Source organism: Mangifera indica, unplaced genomic scaffold, assembly GCF_011075055.1.
Source record: "Mangifera indica cultivar Alphonso unplaced genomic scaffold, CATAS_Mindica_2.1 Un_0026, whole genome shotgun sequence".
In the NCBI taxonomy this organism is placed as follows: Eukaryota; Viridiplantae; Streptophyta; class Magnoliopsida; order Sapindales; family Anacardiaceae; genus Mangifera; species Mangifera indica.
In genome coordinates this window covers 142,915-161,382 of record NW_025401118.1, presented here as the reverse complement: position 1 = coordinate 161,382, position 18,468 = coordinate 142,915, and the positions used below count along the sequence as shown (strand labels likewise).

Genomic DNA, 18,468 nt, shown 5'->3' with positions numbered 1-18,468 from the left:
TAAATTCATTTTTAATTAATATGACAAATAATATAAAAAATATTTAAAAATAATTATATTCAAGGGTATTTAAGTAAAATAATTTATTAGTACTCTTTTATTATCTTTAACCAAACACAATAATTATTTATATAAACTAAATTTTATTAAACATAGTAATAATTTATATTCAATAATCTTTTAAGTACTCTATCTTCAAGGTAATCTTTCTATTTTGATAATAAAATATTACCCAAACCAAAAGCCCCTTAAGTAGGGTTGGATTCGAGCCGAGCTGAGCTCGGCTCGCCCTCAACTCGAGCTCGGCTCGGTTCAAATATGGATAGCTTGAGTTCGGCTAGAGCTCGACTCGAGCTCGGTTAAGGTCGACTTGTTTCGGGCTGGCGTTCAGCTCGACTCAGTTTGGTTTGGTTCATTTTTTATTATCAAAACGACATCGTTTTTAATATATATTAATCAAAACGACATCGTTTTATATAAAGAAATTTAAAAAAAAAATCTACCTAATCAATTCGAACCAACTCAAGCTCGGCTCGAACTTAATCGAGCTGAGCCAAGCCCAACTCATTGGACAAAAAACATTTATCTTATTCGATTTTAGGTGAGAAAATGGAACGGGTATGGGAATTGGAAAATTCAAACAGCCCTTTACACTTTACGTTAAAATCTAAAAAGATGATTATATGATGAGTAATGTTGTGTTCATAATCATTTATAATAAACAATTATATATCACAATATAATTATATATAACTATATAATTAAATAACAATAATATATAATTACATCACATAGTTCTGTTGTTTTATAATTATAATACATCTTCTTAACTCTGCCCACCCCAAGACTCAATCAAACACATAGTTTTATAGTTTTATAATTATAATACATCTTCTTAACCATGCCCAACCAAAGACGTAATCAAGAACATAAACCAGTGCTAAGGACAAAGGATACAGCATGTAAGCAAGTAAACAACTCCAAAGGGGGAAAGTGGTGCGGACACTGGCAAAGCCACCCACCAGAATGCATACAACAGCAATAGCCAGCACTTCTGCTGAATAATCCCAACTCAATCCTCTGATGTAGACAATAGCCAAGAGAGCTGATAGATAAATCACATTATCCGTTGACACAGTTGCGTATAGCTGCAGCAGAAAACATCAGAAAAGCAAAATAATGTAAGACCCTTTAAATACCTCAAGTCGCATATGGAAAAAATAGATAGAAATCAGTGACAAACCTTGGTGAATGCTAATGAGGAGGATCTGATCCTCTTATGGCTGGCATAAGTGAGCAATGGTACCGCTACACTTAACTTTGTTGTCATCGGTAGTGCAATGAATGAAACGAAGAATGGAGGGATACTTGTTGCATTGGAAAAGTTGGTAACAGCGTCCTCTAGAGGATGAGCAAATGCAGCAGCAATAATGGTGCCAATAATCAACATTGGTACCGCTTTAAAGTAGATCGACTTAGGATTTTCAACATCGCAGGTTTGATTCTCCTGATTTGTCTCCATGCCTTCTGGTAACCTGCCACCAGCAGCATCTTCAATGGAACTCGGCCCCTCATTTGAGGGCTGAAAGACCAACACGACATGAATGAAAGGGAAGTAAGCATCAGTAAATACATAGAACATTTGTTAAAAGCAGTATCCAGTAAAATAGAAAAAGGTTTAAAGAAAGAAGGCTAAGTATATAGAACATACCAAAACTATAATCTTTCCTTCTAAATATACCAGTCAAGACATTAGCATTTAACACTAGGGTCAGAAACAATGCTGCTAAATAGGGTTTTAGAAGGAACAACTATTGATAAGGCAATGAAAGAAGAAAATGTCCTCCAGCTATCAACATGTTGATGCCTTCATAACTCATTTCTCCTAGATCAAGAATAACAGATTCTCAAGATTTGTCTTTACACCATGAAGAAAGCCTCATTTATATGGCCTTCTCAGATGAGATTCACTTGATTAATTTAATCTTTCTAACAATTTATTACAAGAACCAAATAAAATATCATCACAGAATATACACTATGTCAACAAAAAGATTGGTGCGCCTCAATGTCACCAGTTCTTACATAAGATGGACTCACGGAATTTGCCACAAGTATCAAAGAATTCACAGGATGCTATAATTGTTGCATAAAAGAATGGTTACCTGATAAAGGCAATAAGCAATGAACATCAATACAGATAGAATTAGAGCAATCAAAACTGCAAAGTCTCTTCCTGAAGTTGAATGGAGTTTCTGTGGTATTTGAACAACAATAAATGGGATGACAGATACAGCCATTATCCTTGCAGTATAGCACGTCCAGATATCCGTACTAACACCGGTTTCTGCAATCAAAGAGAATTTCTTTTTTCAATTTAGAAAATCTTCAATGGAATTTAATTAAAAAAAGTCTCCACACTTAAAATAAAGCAGCAATCATAGTCATATCAAGTCTGTTTTCCCCACGAAAATTGAAACTAACACCCTAAGCACCATGACCAACATTACCAGCCCTCAATTTCTCCAGCCCTAACACTCTGAAACTATATACAGTGAGAGGGCTCTACAGCCATGTTGGACCTTGTCTCTTTCCTTGTAAAAATAACTATCACTTTCTTGTTGCTTACAACCAATGTACATGAAGATATAGTCAATGTAATGTTCCGGTCCAGGATGTATCTATATAGGATCTCTCTGCCTCATGAAAATTATGTTAGTTTCAAGCAACTATTTATTCAATTTCTAAGTTAAAAATGGATGTGGCTTTTTCTATACAGATACAATTTAAATTCCACATTCATTTGTGCTTTTTAGGTGCATGTTCATAAGCAACTCCTCAAATCCTCACAAACAACTATAGCACACTGGTTGTGCCTTAAATTTCATCTCTCTTTCCCCTCCCTACCCCGTCCTTCTCCCCCACTTTGCAGCTACTGCATTGCAGGCTCATAGCTTCTACAACATAAAGAGTTTCTATAATTTTAATTGAAACCCTTAGACAAGAACAAACTTTGAGACAATTCTACCACAAATTAAAAATAGAATACAAAGATGCCACTGCCTTGGCATATTCCAAGTTAAGAGCCGGAGAACTGCTTAATCCAAACTAGATTGGTTATTCAGTCCATCAGTGAAGACTAGTAAAGGACAATTCTGAGTAAAGTTGCATACCAGTTAAGCTAAATCCTTTTGTATTTTGACCATCTTTAGCAACGGAATGCTCAATGTCACATTTTCCAACTACGATACAGGATCCCCATACTACAGTAAGAAGCATGACAGTTGATCCGGCTAGGAATCCCATTCCCACCAAGACCTGACTTTGAGCAGATTCCTTAGTTCCAGAAAGTCCAGACACTGTAAAAAACAAGAGAATTAATCAGATTCAATCAACACATCAATCACCAGGTAAAAATGCAACATTTGAGAAGGAATATTATCTAAATACTTGAACTGGCTAGTAACCCCATTCCTACAAATATCTGACTTGAGATATTTCCCTTTTTACAGAAAGTCCAGAGGCTGTACAAATTTTTGAGATTAATACTGCTAATCAACGTTTGGGGTATGGTGGGAGAACTCCTTTTTTTTTTTTTTTTTTTAATTGAAAGAATATTAACTAGGTAGCAAAGGAACAGAAATGCGAAAAAATCAAGACACAAAAACGAAAACATTGAAACATATTCTTTCAAAAAATATAGGAAATAGAAACAAAAGAAAATATACAAATATTAAATATATAGGGGGTTTTTAATAAATATAAATTTTTTAATAAAAAAATATAGTATCCTCTAATTAAAAAAATATATAACAATTACATATTTTTTTCCACTTCTTCCAAGAAGTATTTACAAACCCACATTAATATAAATAAAATCAAAACCAATTAACATTATAAAAAATATATTCAACTTTTAAATTGAAATTGAAAAGAAACATGACTATAAATCAATTAACTGCTTAAAATTAAATAAGTAAAATTATAAGCCAATGAAGAGTGTTTTCCCGACCTAGTAAAGTAATTTCAACAATAAAATCAATCACTTATTAAAAAGCTCCCATGTAGTTTGAAGCTCAAAGTCACAAAATGCAGAATAAACAAAGGCTTCTAAAGCACAACACAAATTCACAACTTTCGAAATCCAAATCTCATAAACAAGCCAAGAGTAACAACTCAATAACTCGTCAGATCACAAAGATATAAACTTTGAAGCATAGCCACCAAGCGATTCTGCAATTGAGGTCTGTCACACTACACTAGAGCTGCTCAGCAAAATTCCGAATAGACAAGACAGATAATGAAACATTATTCTAAGGGGATAAGACTTTTTCCTACCCATTTCTTAGCCGTATCTCAAAAACATACTCCTGTCAGATGAAAAATTCAAACACCCACTCATTTTTAAACTGTTGTTAAATTTTTTGTTAGATAGAGGGGTAAAACCATCATTTTACTGTTTATGTTCCAGTGATATAATTTTCTCATATTTTTTTCTTTTGATTTTTACCCCTATTCCTAAACTTTGAAAAGAGACATTTTTACCCCCCCCCCCCCCCCCCCCAAAATCCCTTTTTTTTTTTTTTTTTCACTTTCCCTCCGGCCACCGGCGACGACCTGCTGGAGGGAGAGTGATGAGCGCTCGTGCCTTCTCTGGACGACGAAACGTCTTCCAAAGATCTGGAGAGGACTGTTCTAAATTAATGGCTAAATTAGCTAGGAATTCAATAAATTTTCTTGGTTGAAATTAAGCAGATGGAGACAACTGTTCTAAATTAGTGGCGAAATAGATTAAGTGCACTGATGAAGATGGCTATTCTAGACTTCGCCAAGATTTGGCGTCGCCGGAGACGGAGAGGATTCGTGACGACAACGGAGAGGAGATGGTTCGGTTCCTTTTTTACCCCACGATGCGTTTCTGTTGTAGAAACGCGTTTCAATTTCTATGAATCATCGAAACGGTCTCGAAACGCCAACCATGCAGTGCGTGCTTCCCAGGTGATGACTACGAAACTCAAAACAGATGATAAACAGATAACAAGGTTTCAAAAATGAAACCCTTAATCACAACATCCAAACAAGTTAGTAAAGACTCAAGCAAGAGTTTTTACCAAGAATAAGTACGGCGCTGGTAAGCGCATCCAGCTTGGGAAGAACAATTTGTCCAAAACAACCAGGACCAAGAACCTTCAACATCTCACTCCCGTCAAAAAAACACTTGCATGCCACGAAAGTCAGGTATCCATAAACGCTGATCAAAAACAGGTTCCCCAATGCAGTTGTGGAGCAAGGCATGAAGCCGTAGGCCTGTTTGCAGAGAAGCGCCTCCTCAAGGTATTGGGAATCACGGCTAGGGCTGACCCCACTGACGGTGGTGGCACAGAGAAGAGAGAACGACATGAAGAAGAACGAGAAGTGACACCAGTAAGTGGCCATTTGTAGCTACTTTTCGAGTTGATATTTAATTAGCAAAGTTGCAAATCTATGGCAGTAATATAACGACAAAAAGGAAAATGCTAAGAGTTTGGTGTGAGGAGAAAGGAGATCGATGTCAGTCTTCCTTGTTACCTCGGTGGTTTCTTGCTCTGTGGTTTGGCTTACAGACACCGTATTCAAGCAGTATGACACCCTTCAAAAAGAGAAGGAAGAAACAGCGAAGGGAGATCAATGATCCGACGGCTTAGAAGCTCCCATCTAATAAAACACGTGTTCATGGCCCCACTTGGATGATGATAATAATTTTCTTTTACGACTTTTTTTGTGGGTGAATTAAGAGTTTTGCAACCTTTCTCTTTTTCATGCACTGTGGCTTCCCAGCTGAAGACTATGAATAAGGCTGGCTTGAGTTCGAGCTCGGTTTGGATGGGCCCGAAATGAGTTTTCTTTATCTGAGTTTGAGCTATTTATTAGATTTTTTAATTAAAATAATATCATTTTAATAATAAAAAAAATTAACCAAATTCGATTTGAATTTAAACTTAACTATATGTAAATCAAACTAAACTGAACCGAGTCGAGCTCAGCTCAACTAAGATCAAGAATAACATATTCTCAAGATCTGTTATTTACACCATGGAAGAATTTTGTATTATAAAAAAATAGGTAAGATTGTAGGATTTTCATGAGTTTAGATACATTCCACAAAAGTTTATGTAAAAGCTAAACCTAAAACCAAAACGCTTACCTTTAATTTGGGGGTAAGTGATACTTTTAAAATAATGCGTACGTCACTGCAAGGGAGACAGGAAAGTCCAATGGTGGCTCAAGACACAGGGCTTTCACACGTAAAACTTCTGTTTTCCTCACGTCCCATTTTTGTTTTGTTTTCACATGCTTTGGTGGGCCAAGAAATCTGGGCTAGTGGGGACAATTTTTTATTTGCAAAAACAAAATATTATTATAAAAATAAAATATTACCATTAGGTTTAAAATTAATATTTATAAATAATTATTATATTTAATTAAAAATAATATTATTTAAGTACTTATATTACTGTTACCAAATTATAAAATTAATTACTCAAATTATTTTTTAAAATAGTGATCTTATTGTTTATATTTTTTAAATACTTTTTATATTATCTATTATTTTTATTAAAAATAAAAATATTTTTTTATATAAAAATTTAATAAAAAATATTAAAATTATAACATAATTAAGATTATAAACTTTTAATACATAAATAGATAAGTTATTTAAATTACACTAAATCAATTAGTATAAATAAGTATACAAAAGAAAGTAGTTAGGAAAGATATTGCTCTACCAAAGGAAGTAGTTAAAAAGAATTTTCTAAGATAAGTTGACGTGTTATCATTTCTGAGTAGACTTGCATGCCAGTTAAGTTAAGTCCTTTTGTATTTTGACCATCTTTAGCAACTGAATGCTCAATGTCACATTTTCCAAATACAATACAGGATCCCCATATTACAGTAAGAAGCATGACAGTTGATCCAGCTGGCAATCCCATTCCCACCGAGACCTGACTTTGAGCAGATTCCTTAGTTCAAGAAAGTCCAAACACTGTAAAAAACAAGAGAATTAATCAGGTGCAATCAACACATCAATCACCAGGTAAAAATGCAATATTTGAAAAGAATAATATTAAAAAGGGCACCTACAATACTTGAGCTGGCTAGTAATCGCATTCCTACTGAAATCTGACGTTGAGATATTTCCTTTTTTTCAGAAATTGTATGAAGATTTTCATGAGTGAGAATTTAATGCAGAAAGTTGAGATATTATTTGGGTACTTGATAAATGTGTTAGAACTTATGTTTGAATTTTATAAGCAAGTTTCTTCAAGCATGCAAATACAAGAAGATGAAGCTTCGAGTTCCTCTCAAGCCTTGGTTGTTATTGATTAGTCTAGTGTTGCTAGTTGTGAAGACAACATATCTTTGTGTAGCAACATGTTAATGCCTTCATAACTCATTTCTCTTAGATCAAGAATAACAGATTCTCAAGATTTGTCTTTACACCATGAAGAAAGCTTCATTTTTATGGCCTTCTAAGATGAGATTCACTTGATTAATTAAATCTTTCTAACAAGTTATTACAAGAACCAAATAAAATATCCTCACAGAATTTTCACTAAGTCAACGAAAAGATTGGTGTGCCTCAATGTCACCAGTGCTTACATAAGATGGATTCATGGAATTTGTCACAGGTATCAAAGAATTCACAGGATGCTATAATTGTTGCATAAAAGAATGGTTACCTGATAAAGGCAATAAGCAATGAACATCGATACAGATACAATTAGAGCAATCAAAACAGCCAAGTTTCTTCCTGAAGTTGAATGGAGTATCCGTGGTAGTTGAACAACAATAAATGGGATGACAGATATAGCCATTATCCTTGCAGTATAGCAAGTCGAAATATCAGTACAAACACCGGTTTCTGTAATCAAAGAGAATTTCTATTTTCAGTTTAGAAAATCTTCAATGGAATTTAATAAGAAATTTCCACACTTAAAAAGAAGCAGCAGGCATAGTTATATCAAGTTTGATCTCCCCACGACAATTGAAGCTAACTCACCCTAAGCACCATGACCAACATTACCAGCCCTAACACTCCGAACCTATATACAGTAAGAGGGTTCTAAAGCCATGTTGGACCTTGTCTCTTTCCCTGTAAAAATAACTATCACTTTCTTGTTGCTTTCAACCAATGTACATGAAGATATTGTCATTCGGTCCAAGGTGTATCTATATAGGATATCTCTGCCTCATGAAAATTATATTAGTTTCAGGCAACTATTTATTCAATTTCTGTGTTAAGAATGGATGTGACTTTTTCTATACAGATACAATTTAAATTCCAAATTCATTTGTATTTTCTAGGTGCATGTTCATCAGCGACTCCTCAAATCCTCACAAACAACTATAACACAGCTGAATATGTCTTAAATTTTATCTCTCTTTCCCCTCCCTACCCCATCCTTCTCGTCCACTTTGCAGCTACTGCATTGCAGGCTCATAGCTTCTACAGCATAAAGGGTTTCTATAATTTTAATAGAAAACCTTAGACTAGACCAAACTTTGAAACAGTTCTTCCACAAATAAGAAATGGTTGAATACAAAGATGCTACTGCGTTGGCATATTCCAAGTTAAGAGCCGGAGAACTGCTTAATCCAAACTAGATTGGTTATTCAGTCCATCAGTGAAGACTAGTAAAGGACAATTCTGAGTAAAGTGGCATACCAGTTAAGCTAAATCCTTTTGCATTTTGACCATCTTCGGCAACTGAATGCTCAATGTCATGTTTTCCAACTATGATACAGGATGCCCATATTACAGTAAGAAGCATGACAGTTGATCCGGCTAGCAATCCCATTCCCACAAAGACCTGACTTTGAGCAGATTCCTTAGGTCCAGAAAGTCCAGACACTGTAAAAAGCAAGAGAATTAATCAGATGCAATCAACACATCAATCACCAGGTAAAAATGCAATATTTGAGAAGGAATATTATCTAAATACTTGAACTGGCTAGTAACCCCATTCCTACAAATATCTGAGTTGAGATATTTCCGTTTTTACAGAAAGTCCAGAGGCTGTAAAAATTTATGAGATTAATACTGCTAATCAAGGTTTGGGTTATGGTGGGAGAACTCCTCTTTTTTTTTTCAATTGAAAGAATATTAACTAGATAGCAAAGAAACAGAAACGTGGAAACATCAAAGCGCAGAAACGAAAATATTGAAATGTATTTTCTTAAAAAATATAAGAAACAAAAACTTGGGAGAATGTACAAATATTGAAAACATAGGGGGTTTTTCATAAATAAAACTTTTTAATAAAAAAATACAGTATCCTGTATTTAAAAAAATATGCAACAATTACATACTTTTTCCACTTCTTCCAAGAAGTATTTACAAACCTACATTAATATAAATCAAATCAAATCCAATTAACATTATAAAAATTATATTCAACTTTTAAATTGAAAAGAAACATGACTATAAATCAATTAACTGCTTAAAATTAAATAAATAAATAAAATTATAAACCAATGAAGAGTGTTTTCCCTGTCTAGTAAAGTAATTTCAACAATAAAATCAATCACTTATTAAAGCTCAAAGTAACAACTTTCAAAATCCAAATCTCCTAAACAAGCCAAGAGTAACAACTCAATAACTCATCAGATCACAAAGATATAAACTTTGAAGCATAGCCACCAAGCAATTCTGCAATTGAGGTCTATCACACTACACTAGAGCTGCTCGGCAAAATTCTGAATTGACAAGACAGAAAATGAAACACTATTCTAAATTAATGGCTAAATTAGCTAGGAACTCAATATATGTTCTTGGTTGAAATTAAGCAGATGGAGACGACTGTTCTTAATTAATGGCGAACTAGATTAAGTGCAATGATGAAGATGGCTGTTCTAGACTTCGCCGAGATTTCGCGACGCCGGAGACGGAGAGGATTCGTGGCGACAACGGAGAGGAGATGGTTAGGTTTATGGTACTGTGAAATTGCAGTGTAAAAGGGGAACGAATTCTGTTCGTTTTCTGTTGCAGAAACGCGTTTCATATTTTATAAATAACCGAAACGGAAGCGAAACGTTCGAAACCAAAACGTTTCTTCCTGCCATGCAGAGCCTCCAACACTTCTGCCACCAGTAACAAGGTTTCAAAAATGAAACCCTTAATGACAAAATCCAAACAAGTTAGTCAAGACTCAAGCAAGAGTTTTTACCAAGAATAAGTATGGCGCTGGGAAGCGCATCCAGCTTGGGAAGAGCGATTTGTCCAAAACAACCGGGACCAAGAACCCTCAACATCTCACTGCCGTCAAAAATACACTTGCATGCCACGAAAGTCAGGTATCCATAAACGATGATCAAAAACAAGTTCCCCAATGCAGTTGTGGAGCAGGGCATGAAGCCGTACGTCTGTTTGCAGAGGAGCGCCTCCCCAAGGTATTGGGAATCACGGCTAGGGCCGACCCCACTGACGGTGGTGTGGTGGTGGAGAGAAGAGATAGCGACAGGAATAAAAACGAGAGGTGACGCCTGTTCATAACCATTGTAGTTGCTCGGGTGGAATTCTGATCAGCAAATTTAAATGATAGATAAGAGCTCGGATGCTTCTCGATTTGTTGTACTAAAAGGATAGATCAGAGTTGAAATAAAATATCATGTAATAAGATGGCGAAAGTTGCTTCGGAGGATTGTATTCATTTATGTCACAACTTCTTATAGGCACTTTGGTGTGAATAATTTTTTATTTTTAAAAATAAAATATCATCATAAAAATAAAATATATTTAATAAAATTGATATATGAATAATTATTATATTTAATTGATAATAATAAAATAATATTACTGTCATTAAAGTATAAAAATAATTAATTAAATTACTTTTTTAAAATTGTGATCTTATTGTTTATATATTTTTTCTAAAATATTTTTATATTACTTATTATTTTAATTTAAAAAATTATATTTTTATGATAAAATTTAAATAAAAAATATGAAAATTATAACAAAATTAAGAGTATATTTGTAATCTTTTAATATATAAGTGGATGAAGTATTTAAACTTCAATGAAACAACTTGTGTAAGTGGGTATACAAATGAGATGATTTTGAATATGGTTTTAATAATCGGATTAGACCCGTTGATCAAGCTGTGAATAAAAAAATTGTTTTGTTTAATTTTAGTGTATATGTGCGTATATATATATATATATACTAAAATTATATATATATTTTTAATATATTATTTAAATAGATAAATAATATAATTTTATATAATTAAATAATTTTAAATAAAAAATAAAATAGTATATATTCCCACCATGTAACATTAAGAATCCTTCTTAAATGTCCTTGGTTGGACTATAACCACGAGTTCTGTTGATAAAAGTGATAGCTTGCAAAGAATTATACCCATAAACATTTAAGTAAAATAATCTCTTAATATTTTTTTTATTATCTCTAACTAAACATAATCATTATTTATATTTATTATTTTTTTACTAAATTTTATCAAATATAATAATTATTTATATATAATAATATCTATCTTAAGATAATAACTACGTTGTTTCTAACCCTAGTGTCAAGCATGTGCATAATTTAGTTCAAATTATAAAATTGAATTAAACTATTAAAAAGCTATAGTTTCGTTTGATTTGGTTGATAAATTTTTAAAAAATAGTTTTTAATTTGGATTTCAGTTTTAATGATTTATAAATTGAACTAAATCATAAACCATATTTTTTTAAATACATATATAAACATATTTGATAAAACATTTTAATAAACGGTTAGGTGTACAATTTGTTTTTTACATATTTATTCTGTCAATTTTTTTTTACATGTGTGTTGTATATATATTTTATATTTACTTTATATGTTTATATTATGTTCTAAAAAATTATAATTTTATTAATTTTATTAAATAATATATATTTTAATAGATTTAAATTGTAATTCAAATCATATTTTTTTAGTTTGGTTTAAATTTTAAAATAATTTGATTTTCAAACTTTTCTTCAATTTGATTAGGAAAAACTTTCAAATTATAATAAACCGAATCATGCACACCCAAGTTTGGTATCTTCTATGTTACTACTACTAAAATATAAATACCAAGATAATTTTAATTAAAATTAAAGATTCAATTATTATTTATTAAAAAATTAAAATTTTATCACATTTTTCATTCTAGATTTAAAAATTTTATAATTTCTCTTCATCTAAAATTTAAAAAGTGATAACTTTTTTATAAGGTTTTTTTTTCTTGAGCAATAATATGTCGTCTCTAATCATCAGTTGTCTTCCCTTCTAGTCTCTATATCTTTCTTCTTTGCCCACAGATTAACGAAAAAAGTTTGGAAATCCATGATTATGTTATTCCATGTTATGTTTCAGTCAATATTAGTTTTGGGAAACCAATCACTAATTAAACCAAGATTTGGATTTAGCTAATGAGGTTTTCAAGTTCAACTATATGCTTGGATATAAAGGAGAAAAAAATAATCAAATTAAATTGCAACTAATTAAAAGCTAAGTAAATAAACAATTAAAATAATCGAGATAGTTTACATGACCCTACAATCTTGTGCAAAGACAGACTCAAATCTTTATCACAAACATGGAATAACTATTATTTTTTTCAGGCTTCGAAGACGAGACTCTGCGATATGAACGTTGAATAAAGAAAATGTTAAGGGTTTATACGGCTCCGCTCCAATAAAGAAAATGTTAAGGGTTTATAATTAATCGCCGATTTAATCATTTATTTGTACTCCTATTATTTTAGGTGAATTAGGCAAGGTTTTACAACTTTCATTTTTTCATAAAATTAAAATTTTCATTTTTAATATTTAACGATTTCCATAAATAAGAAAAATAAAAACCAATGTGTAAACTGCCAACTAATTGTTCACTTAACTGAGATTGTTTAGATAAGAGAAATGACATACGATATTTTCACAAATATAATACATCTTCATAAGTATGCCCAACCTAAGACGTAATCAAGAACATAAACCAGTGCCAAGGAGAGAGGATAGAGCATGTAAGCAAGTAAACATGTCCAAAGGGGGAAAGTGGTAAGAAAACTGGCAAAGCCACCCACCAGAATGCATACAACAGCAATAGCCAGCACTTCTGCTGAATAATCCCAACTCAGTCCTCTGATGTAGACGATAGCTAAGAAAACTGATAGATAAATCACATTATCCGTTGACACAGTTGTGTATAACTGCAGCAGAAAACATCAGGAAAGCAAAATAATATAAGACCCTTTAATTACCTCAAGTTGCATATGGAAAAACAGATAGAAGTGAGTAACAAACCTCGATAAATGTTGATGAGGCGGTTCTCCTCCTCTTCTGGCTGGCATAAATGAGCAATGGTACCACTGCACTAAACTTAGTTGCCATAGGTAGTGCAATGAATGAAACGAAGAATGGAGGGACACTTGTTGCATTGGAAAAGTTAGTGATAGCATCCACTAGAGGATGAGCGAATGCAGCAGCAATAATGGTTCCAAAAAACAACTTTGATACTGCTTTCAAGTAGATCAACTGCGGGTTTTTAACAACGTCGAAATTTTCCTCTTCCTCTCCCAACAAATCATGCTTCCTCTTTGTTTTCTGAACATGATTTGCAATATGTCACAATGTTATAGCAATAAGACATCCTGGACCTAGATGCAGGGTTATATTGTGCAACCTTACCTCGTAAAAGTCACTTATAAGTTTTGCTGACTCAGAACCAGGATCACCACATCTATTTCCTCGAAGTACTTCATTGAGCCATTTTTCTATAGCTTTGATGAATTCATCTGAATCAATTTGATTGTCCAGATTTGTCTCCATGTCTTCTAGTAACTTGTCAGCAGCATTATCCTTATCCAAGTTTATCTCGTCAAACTTAATTCCCATGATCAGTGCTTTGAATTCACTGACTGAAAGTTGTCCATCTTTGTTCTCATCAATCGAATCAAACAGTCTGTCATAAGAAGTCAGTGCTAACAAGAATATATTATGAGTGGCAGGGATTATTAATTGAAAATAACATTTATCTTATTCTATTGTCATGGGAGAAAAGTGAATGGGTAAAGTAAGGGGATCAGTTTTTGAGTTAAAAAAAAAAAAAAAACTGACTTTTTTAAAACTTCTTTGTTGGGTTCTCCTCTATCATTCAAGAGCCTTCCCACAGCATGCTGACTCGGATGTTTCATAATTCTTGATGTCACACGCCTGTGCCTTGCATAAGCAATACGCCGCCTCTGAATCCAGGGCTGAGAGACCTAAATGACATGAATGAAAGGGAAGTCGAGCATCATTAAATACATAGAAAATTTGTTAAAAGCAGTACCCAGCAAAATAGAAAAAAGGTTAAAGAAAGAGGAAAGATCTTACTAGCTATGTATCTTGAAGATACCAAACCTTCTTAATATACCATTCAAGACACTAGCATTTAACACTAAAGTCAGAAACAATGCTGCTAAATAGGGTTTTAAAAGGAACAACTACTGATAAGGCAATGAAAGAAGAAAATGTCCTCCGGCTATCAACATGTTGATGCCTTCATAACTCATTTCTCATAGATCAAGAATAACAGATTCTCAAGATTTGTATTTACACCATGGAAGAAAGCTTCACTTATATGGCCTTTTAAGATGAGATTCGCTTGATTAATTTAATCTTTCTAACAAGTTATTACAAGAACCAAATAATATATCCTCACAGAATTTTCACTATGTCAACAAAAAGATAAGTGTGCCTCAATGTCATTAGTGCTTACATAAGATGGACTCGTGGAATTTGCCACAGGTATCAAAGAATTCACAGGATGCTATAATTGTTGCATAAAAGAATGGTTACCTGATAAAGGCAATAAGCAATGAACATCAATCCAGATACAATTAGAGCAATCAAAATAGCTAAGTTTCTTCCTGAAGTTGAATGGAGTATCTGTGGTATTTGAACAACAATAAATGGGATGACAGATATAGCCATTATCCTTGCAGTATAGCAAGTCCAAATATCCGTACTAACACCGGTTTCTGCAATCAAAGAGAATTTCCTTTTTCAATTTAGAAAATCTTCAATGGAATTTAATATAAAAAATCTCCACACTTAAAATAAAGCAGCAGGCATGGTTATATCAAGTCTGATTTCCCCACGAAAATTGAGACTAACCCTAAGCACCATGACCAACATTACCAGCCCTCAACTTCTCCAGCCCTAACTCTCTGAAACTATATACAGTAAGAGGGTTCCACAGCCATGTTGGACCTTGTCTCTTTCCTTGTAAAAATAACTATCACTTTCTTGTTGCTTACAACCAATGTGCATGAAGATATGGTCAATGTAATGTTTCAGTCCAAGATGTATCTATATAGGATCTCTCTGCCTCATGAAGATTAAATTAGTTTCAAGCAACTATTTATTCAATTTCTGTGTTAAAAATAGATGTGGCTTTTTCTATACAGATACAATTTAAATTCCAAATTCATTTGTGTTTTCTAGGTGCATGTTCATCAGTGACTCCTCAAATCCTCACAAACAACTATAACACGCTGGTTATTTCTTAAATTTTATCTCTCTTTCCGCTCCTTACCCCATCCTTCTCTTGCACTTTGCAGCTACTGCATTGCAGGCTCATAGCTTCTACAACATACAGGGTTTCTATAATTTTAATAGAAACCCTTAGACTAGACCAAACTTTGAGACAATTCTTCTACAAATAAGAAATAGAATTCAAAGATGCTACTGCCTTGGCATATTCCAAGTTAAGAGCCGGAGAACTGCTGAATCCAAACTAGATTGGTTATTCAGTCTATCAGTGAAGACTAGTAAAGGACAATTCTGAGTAAAGTTGCAAACCAGTTAAGCTAAATCCTTTTGTATTTTGACCATCTTTAGCAACCGAACACTCAATGTCACATTTTCCAACTATGATACAGGATCCCCATATTACAGTAAGAAGCATGACAGTTGATCCAGCTAGCAAACCCATTCCCACTGAGACCTGACTTTGAACAGATTCCTTAGTTCCAGAAAGTCCAGACACTGTATAAAACAAGAGAATTAATCGGATGCAATCAGCGAATTAATCACCGGGTAAAAATGCAATTTTGAGAAGAAGAATATTTAAAAGGGTACCCATAATAATTGAGCTGGCTAGTAATCCCAATCCTTCTGATTTCTGAGGTTGAGACATTTCCTTTTTATCAGACAGTCCAGAGGCTGTAAAAAACGAGAGAATTGATCATATGGAATCAAAAGATTAATCATAATATAGTTTTCCTTTTTTTCAGATTGCTCAGCTAAATATGCACTAACATTCCACATCAAATATTTCTACTACTTGATGCCATGTACAAAGTCTAATGTAAAAATTAAAAAGGAGGAGGTTATATACTACTTGATGCTCAGCTAAATATGCACTAACCTCCTCCAAAAGTTTATGATTCAGGTAACTTTTATTGTTTATAAAGTAACCATAGTATCAATCTATATTATCAATGCATGAGAAAGGCCTCTAAGTGGTTTTTTCATTCCTATGCTGGATAGTTTTGTGATCTTATATATTTTATTTTTCATATGTTGGCTATGATTTATATTAATGCACGATCAAACTTTTTAATTGGTTCTCAAGTGTAAATTTGTTCTCAAGTTGTTGGAACTTGGAATTGGGCAAAACAGTCTCGCTTCTCTTTCTATTTGAGTGGCACTTCTATTATCTTACATACAGCAAAAATGTTTATATATGGTTGCCTTTACCATTTTAAGGTCTCTTGCTTTATATCCCCTGTATATTTTCACAATTGGAATGATTAATAAAATAATCACTACAAGCTCACTGTATTTATGATAAAATCTTAAATGGGTTGCTATTAAAGATTCATTTTTAAATGAAATTAGGTATTTGTTGTTTGTTTGTAATATATTTCCAGACTAGTTTTGTTGAGGAATGATGCTTTCTTAATTTTTGGGTAGTTCTGTTTGATGTTGAGTTCAGCAGGTTGAGGTTCAAAATCAAGTTTGAACCTTAATTTAAATCACTAAAACTAGATGTACACATATTTTACTACACAATTGAGTATACATAATATGTTATTATGTGATTTAATGATTTTGAATTAAAGATAAAATAATACTCAATCTTATAATGACACATCACTTATATACTCAAAAGTGTGTACACGTAACATTGGTTAATTTAAATTTTCAGGTGTTTATTTGAGTTTTTGGATTCCTTTTTATTGTACCAGTAAATTTTTGTGTTGACAAATGGCTTTGTAGGCTTTTGTTTAAGCCTTTTCTCAAACTTTTAATCAATGAATACTGGGGTGTTTTAATTTTAAAAGTTCATTATTTTTAGTCTTCTGTGGAAGGAATTGTTCCTTTCTTAATGTATTATCTCTTCCTTTTGATGTTTTTTTTAAAGTTATGATTGAGAAATAAAATGTGTGACTCCCATGGTTTAAAAATTTAGATTTCTTATTTTATGAGATTAATACTGCTAATCAAGGTGTTGGGTGTTGAACTATGATAGGAGAACTCGGTTTTTTTTTTTTTTAAATTGAAAGAATATTAAAATAAAAAAAGAATGGACAGTGTCAATTCCCAGTTGATTCCAGTTTGGATTTCTTGTTTTTGAATAGAGTACCCAAAACCGCTAACCCTGGTCAACACCATAAAACTCAAAACAGAGGATAAGGTTACAAAAATCTAACTTTTAGTCAAAAAATAAATAAAATTATATACATAAATAATAAAAACAAACTTGTGACATATTATTATAATTGATTGATTTTAAATTAACGACGAAATAAAACCCACTTGCGTGATAATATATAATCAATTGTGCACAATTTTGTATTTGTACCCATAATACTACTCATCACAAAATCCAAACAAGTTAGTCAAGCAAGAGATTTTACCAAGAATAAGTATGGCGCCGGGAAGGGCGTCAAGCTTGGGAAGAACAGTTTTTCCAAGGCGACCGGGACCAAGAATCTTCAACAGCTCACTCCCGTCAAAAACATACTTGGATCCCACGAAAATGAGGTATCCATAAACGATGATCAAAAACAAGTTCCCCAATGCAGTTGTGGAGCAGGGCATAAAGCCGTACGTCTGTTTACAGAGGAGCTCCACCTCAAGGTATTGGGAATCACTGACGGCGGTGGCGGTGGAGAGAAGAGGGAACGACAGGAAGAGAAGGCAGAGGTGAAGCCTGTTGATCGGAGCCATCGTAGTTGACTTGATGCGAATTCTGAAGGCTGAAGGCCGACTTTTGCAAATTTAAATGATGAGCGCCTTCTCCATATTATTATTTGGGAAAAGCACTATTTCCCACCCAAATTTTAGCCGAATATAAATCCATACCATAGGAGATGAAAAACTTAAACTCCCATCCATGACCAAACATTTGTTAATCTTTTCTATTAATAGGAGGGGTGAAATAGTTATTTTATTATTTAT

The 18,468-nt window shown here is 33.1% G+C and overlaps 2 protein-coding genes across 2 annotated transcripts; both read right to left on the bottom strand.

The window, feature by feature from the left end:
- Positions 1–845: 845 nt before the first annotated feature.
- On the bottom strand, positions 846–11,408 carry LOC123206151 (sodium/calcium exchanger NCL-like). The gene is made up of 11 exons (XM_044623284.1): positions 11,405–11,408; positions 10,209–10,559; positions 8,708–8,893; positions 7,722–7,903; positions 6,933–7,024; positions 5,569–5,629; positions 5,112–5,442; positions 3,174–3,359; positions 2,166–2,347; positions 1,244–1,582; positions 846–1,148 (listed from the first exon to the last, which is right to left on the bottom strand). Exons 1-11 carry the CDS (start codon positions 11,406–11,408, stop codon positions 867–869), a joined length of 2,196 nt encoding a protein of 731 aa, XP_044479219.1. The 3' UTR covers positions 846–866.
- A 1,478-nt stretch (positions 11,409–12,886) lies between these two features.
- On the bottom strand, positions 12,887–18,266 carry LOC123206161 (sodium/calcium exchanger NCL-like). The gene is made up of 8 exons (XM_044623290.1): positions 17,925–18,266; positions 16,141–16,224; positions 15,862–16,047; positions 14,857–15,038; positions 14,134–14,279; positions 13,705–13,978; positions 13,321–13,620; positions 12,887–13,226 (listed from the first exon to the last, which is right to left on the bottom strand). Exons 1-8 carry the CDS (start codon positions 18,235–18,237, stop codon positions 12,972–12,974), a joined length of 1,740 nt encoding a protein of 579 aa, XP_044479225.1. The 5' UTR covers positions 18,238–18,266; the 3' UTR covers positions 12,887–12,971.
- Between the last annotated feature and the right edge of the window lie 202 nt (positions 18,267–18,468).

Excerpts from the sequence above, each read along its gene's own strand:
- LOC123206151 (XM_044623284.1), bottom strand. Across the intron at positions 7,025-7,721 it reads TTGCTTATTGCCTTTATCAG|TGTTTGGACTTTCTTGAACT; the intron begins GTAACCATTCTT and ends TGTTTTTTACAG. Across the intron at positions 3,360-5,111 it reads CAGCGCCGTACTTATTCTTG|TGTCTGGACTTTCTGGAACT; the intron begins GTAAAAACTCTT and ends TGTTTTTTACAG.
- LOC123206161 (XM_044623290.1), bottom strand. The coding sequence starts at position 18,237 with ATGGCTCCGATCAACAGGCTTCACCTCTGCCTTCTCTTCCTGTCGTTC. Across the intron at positions 15,039-15,861 it reads AAAAGGATTTAGCTTAACTG|AAACCGGTGTTAGTACGGAT; the intron begins GTTTGCAACTTT and ends CTTTGATTGCAG. Across the intron at positions 14,280-14,856 it reads TTGCTTATTGCCTTTATCAG|GTCTCTCAGCCCTGGATTCA; the intron begins GTAACCATTCTT and ends CATGTCATTTAG.